At 64.4% G+C, this 1,697-nt stretch overlaps 1 protein-coding gene across 1 annotated transcript; it reads right to left on the bottom strand.

The window, feature by feature from the left end:
• Nucleotides 1-527: 527 nt before the first annotated feature.
• LOC124695738 (protein transport protein SEC31-like) lies at nucleotides 528-1,697 on the bottom strand. The gene has a single exon (XM_047228556.1). It carries the CDS (start codon nucleotides 1,695-1,697, stop codon nucleotides 528-530), a length of 1,170 nt encoding a protein of 389 aa, XP_047084512.1.

Genomic DNA, 1,697 nt, shown 5'->3' with positions numbered 1-1,697 from the left:
AGTGCGGCACTTCAACGCCGGTTCCAGATCAAGTGGTTTCATCCCCGAGATGGAGCAGGAGGCCGCTGCTTCCAGGCCGGCAATGGTGTCTGTGGAGGAGGACCGGATCACGTTGTGTTTTTTTTCTTTCGAGGTCCTCTTAGTAAATTGCAAGTGCTATGATGTAATTGCTGTTTTTTTTTTATCCTTGATGTAACTTTGTCCCATCGCCATCAATGAAGCTTCGAGGGCCTACCCCTGTTAAAAGAACACTGTATTTTTTTAATTTTTTTTGCGAAATGGAACACTGGAATATAATCCACGTGATTGCACGCAGGTTTTGTCAGGAGCAACGCGACTCTCCTAGTATAATATAATGCCCTGAATTATTCGAACACGTACACGTACGTGTGGATGTCTGTACAAAGAACTGATGTGAAATCGCATCAGATACTCAATTTCTCGGCCACTTCAAAAAAGAGAAAGAAAAGAAACTACACCACCAATTGCTCAATATTCAGAGATGGAAAAGAAGTCCCGTTTTTATTTCAAAATCGCCTAATCACGGGTTTCTTCTGGCCGCCGCCGCCGCCCGAACCAACCGCCAGCGAAACGGCCTCGGCGAGCCTCCCCACCCGCGCCGCCACGTCCGGCGACAGGGCCACCGACGCACGCCGGACCCTCCTCGGCCCCAGCAGCGCCCCGAGCACCTCCACCACCTCCTCCGTTCCCCACCCTCCCCTCCTCAGCTCCCCGCAGCACCAGTCAACCTTCAACGCCGACGCCGTCGCCTCGCCGCCGCTGGGGCTCACTCCCGTGATCTCCTCCACCTCGTCGTCGCCCCACCCTCCGCGCCTCAGCAGGGACCCTGCCCACTCCAGGTACGAGCGCAGCCAAGAAGGGGCGTGCGACGCCGTGGTGGTGGCCTCCGGGGAGTCGGTACGGACTTCCAAGAAACGGTCGCCTGCGGCCGCGGCGTCCGTCCAGAACTCGATCCAGCGCGGCGCCCTGCCGGTCACGGAGTCGAGGCTCCGCCGAGCTGTCGACGGAGGCGCGGGGGAAGGCGCCGGTGGGGGAACTGGTGCGGAGAGCTGGCGCCGGAGGGGCGCGCCGGGTGGTGGTTCGGCGGTGAAGGCGCGGAGGAGGAAGTCGGCCACGTTGGCGCCGGCGAAGGCGACGCCGGAGTCCGAGACGTGGAACACGGGGTTTCCGGCGAGGCAGGGGGTCGCCGGCACGTAATGCCGTCCGTGCACCGGGACGAGAGGCGGCGGGGGCGGCGCCCGTCCTCCCCGGCGGCCCGGGAGGAGGGGCAGCGTCGCGGCGACGGCGGCGGGGATTTCCTGCGCGGCGAAGCGGAGGAGGCGGAGACCTGCCGGAGAGCGGTAGTCCGGGAAGCCGTCGCCCGAGGGCACGCCGAGAGCGAGGAGCTCGCGGAGTTCGGGCGGGAGCTGGAGACCGCCGAGAGCGACCTCGGCTACGGCGAGCTCGGATTCGGAGAGACCCGAGAGAATGGATACGCCGGCCGCGGATAGGTGAGCCAGTACGGCGGAGGGGGAGGGGGCGGGTCCCGCGGCGGCGGAGGAGGAGGGTGGCGCTGCCGCGGTGCGCGGGGTGCTGGGGGCGGATGCGCGTGTAGAGAGGCGGCGCAGGCCGGCAGCGTGGGAGGGAGGGCGAGGGAGGCCGTGCGGGAGTGGCGGCCTTCGGTCGACGTCGACCAT

This window comes from Lolium rigidum, chromosome 3, assembly GCF_022539505.1.
Source record: "Lolium rigidum isolate FL_2022 chromosome 3, APGP_CSIRO_Lrig_0.1, whole genome shotgun sequence".
Lineage (NCBI taxonomy): Eukaryota > Viridiplantae > Streptophyta > Magnoliopsida > Poales > Poaceae > Lolium > Lolium rigidum.
This window is presented reverse-complemented; position numbering and strand designations above follow the sequence as displayed.

Coding starts and splice junctions, on each gene's coding strand:
- LOC124695738 (XM_047228556.1), bottom strand. CDS start 1,697: ATGGTCGACGTCGACCGAAGGCCGCCACTCCCGCACGGCCTCCCTCGC.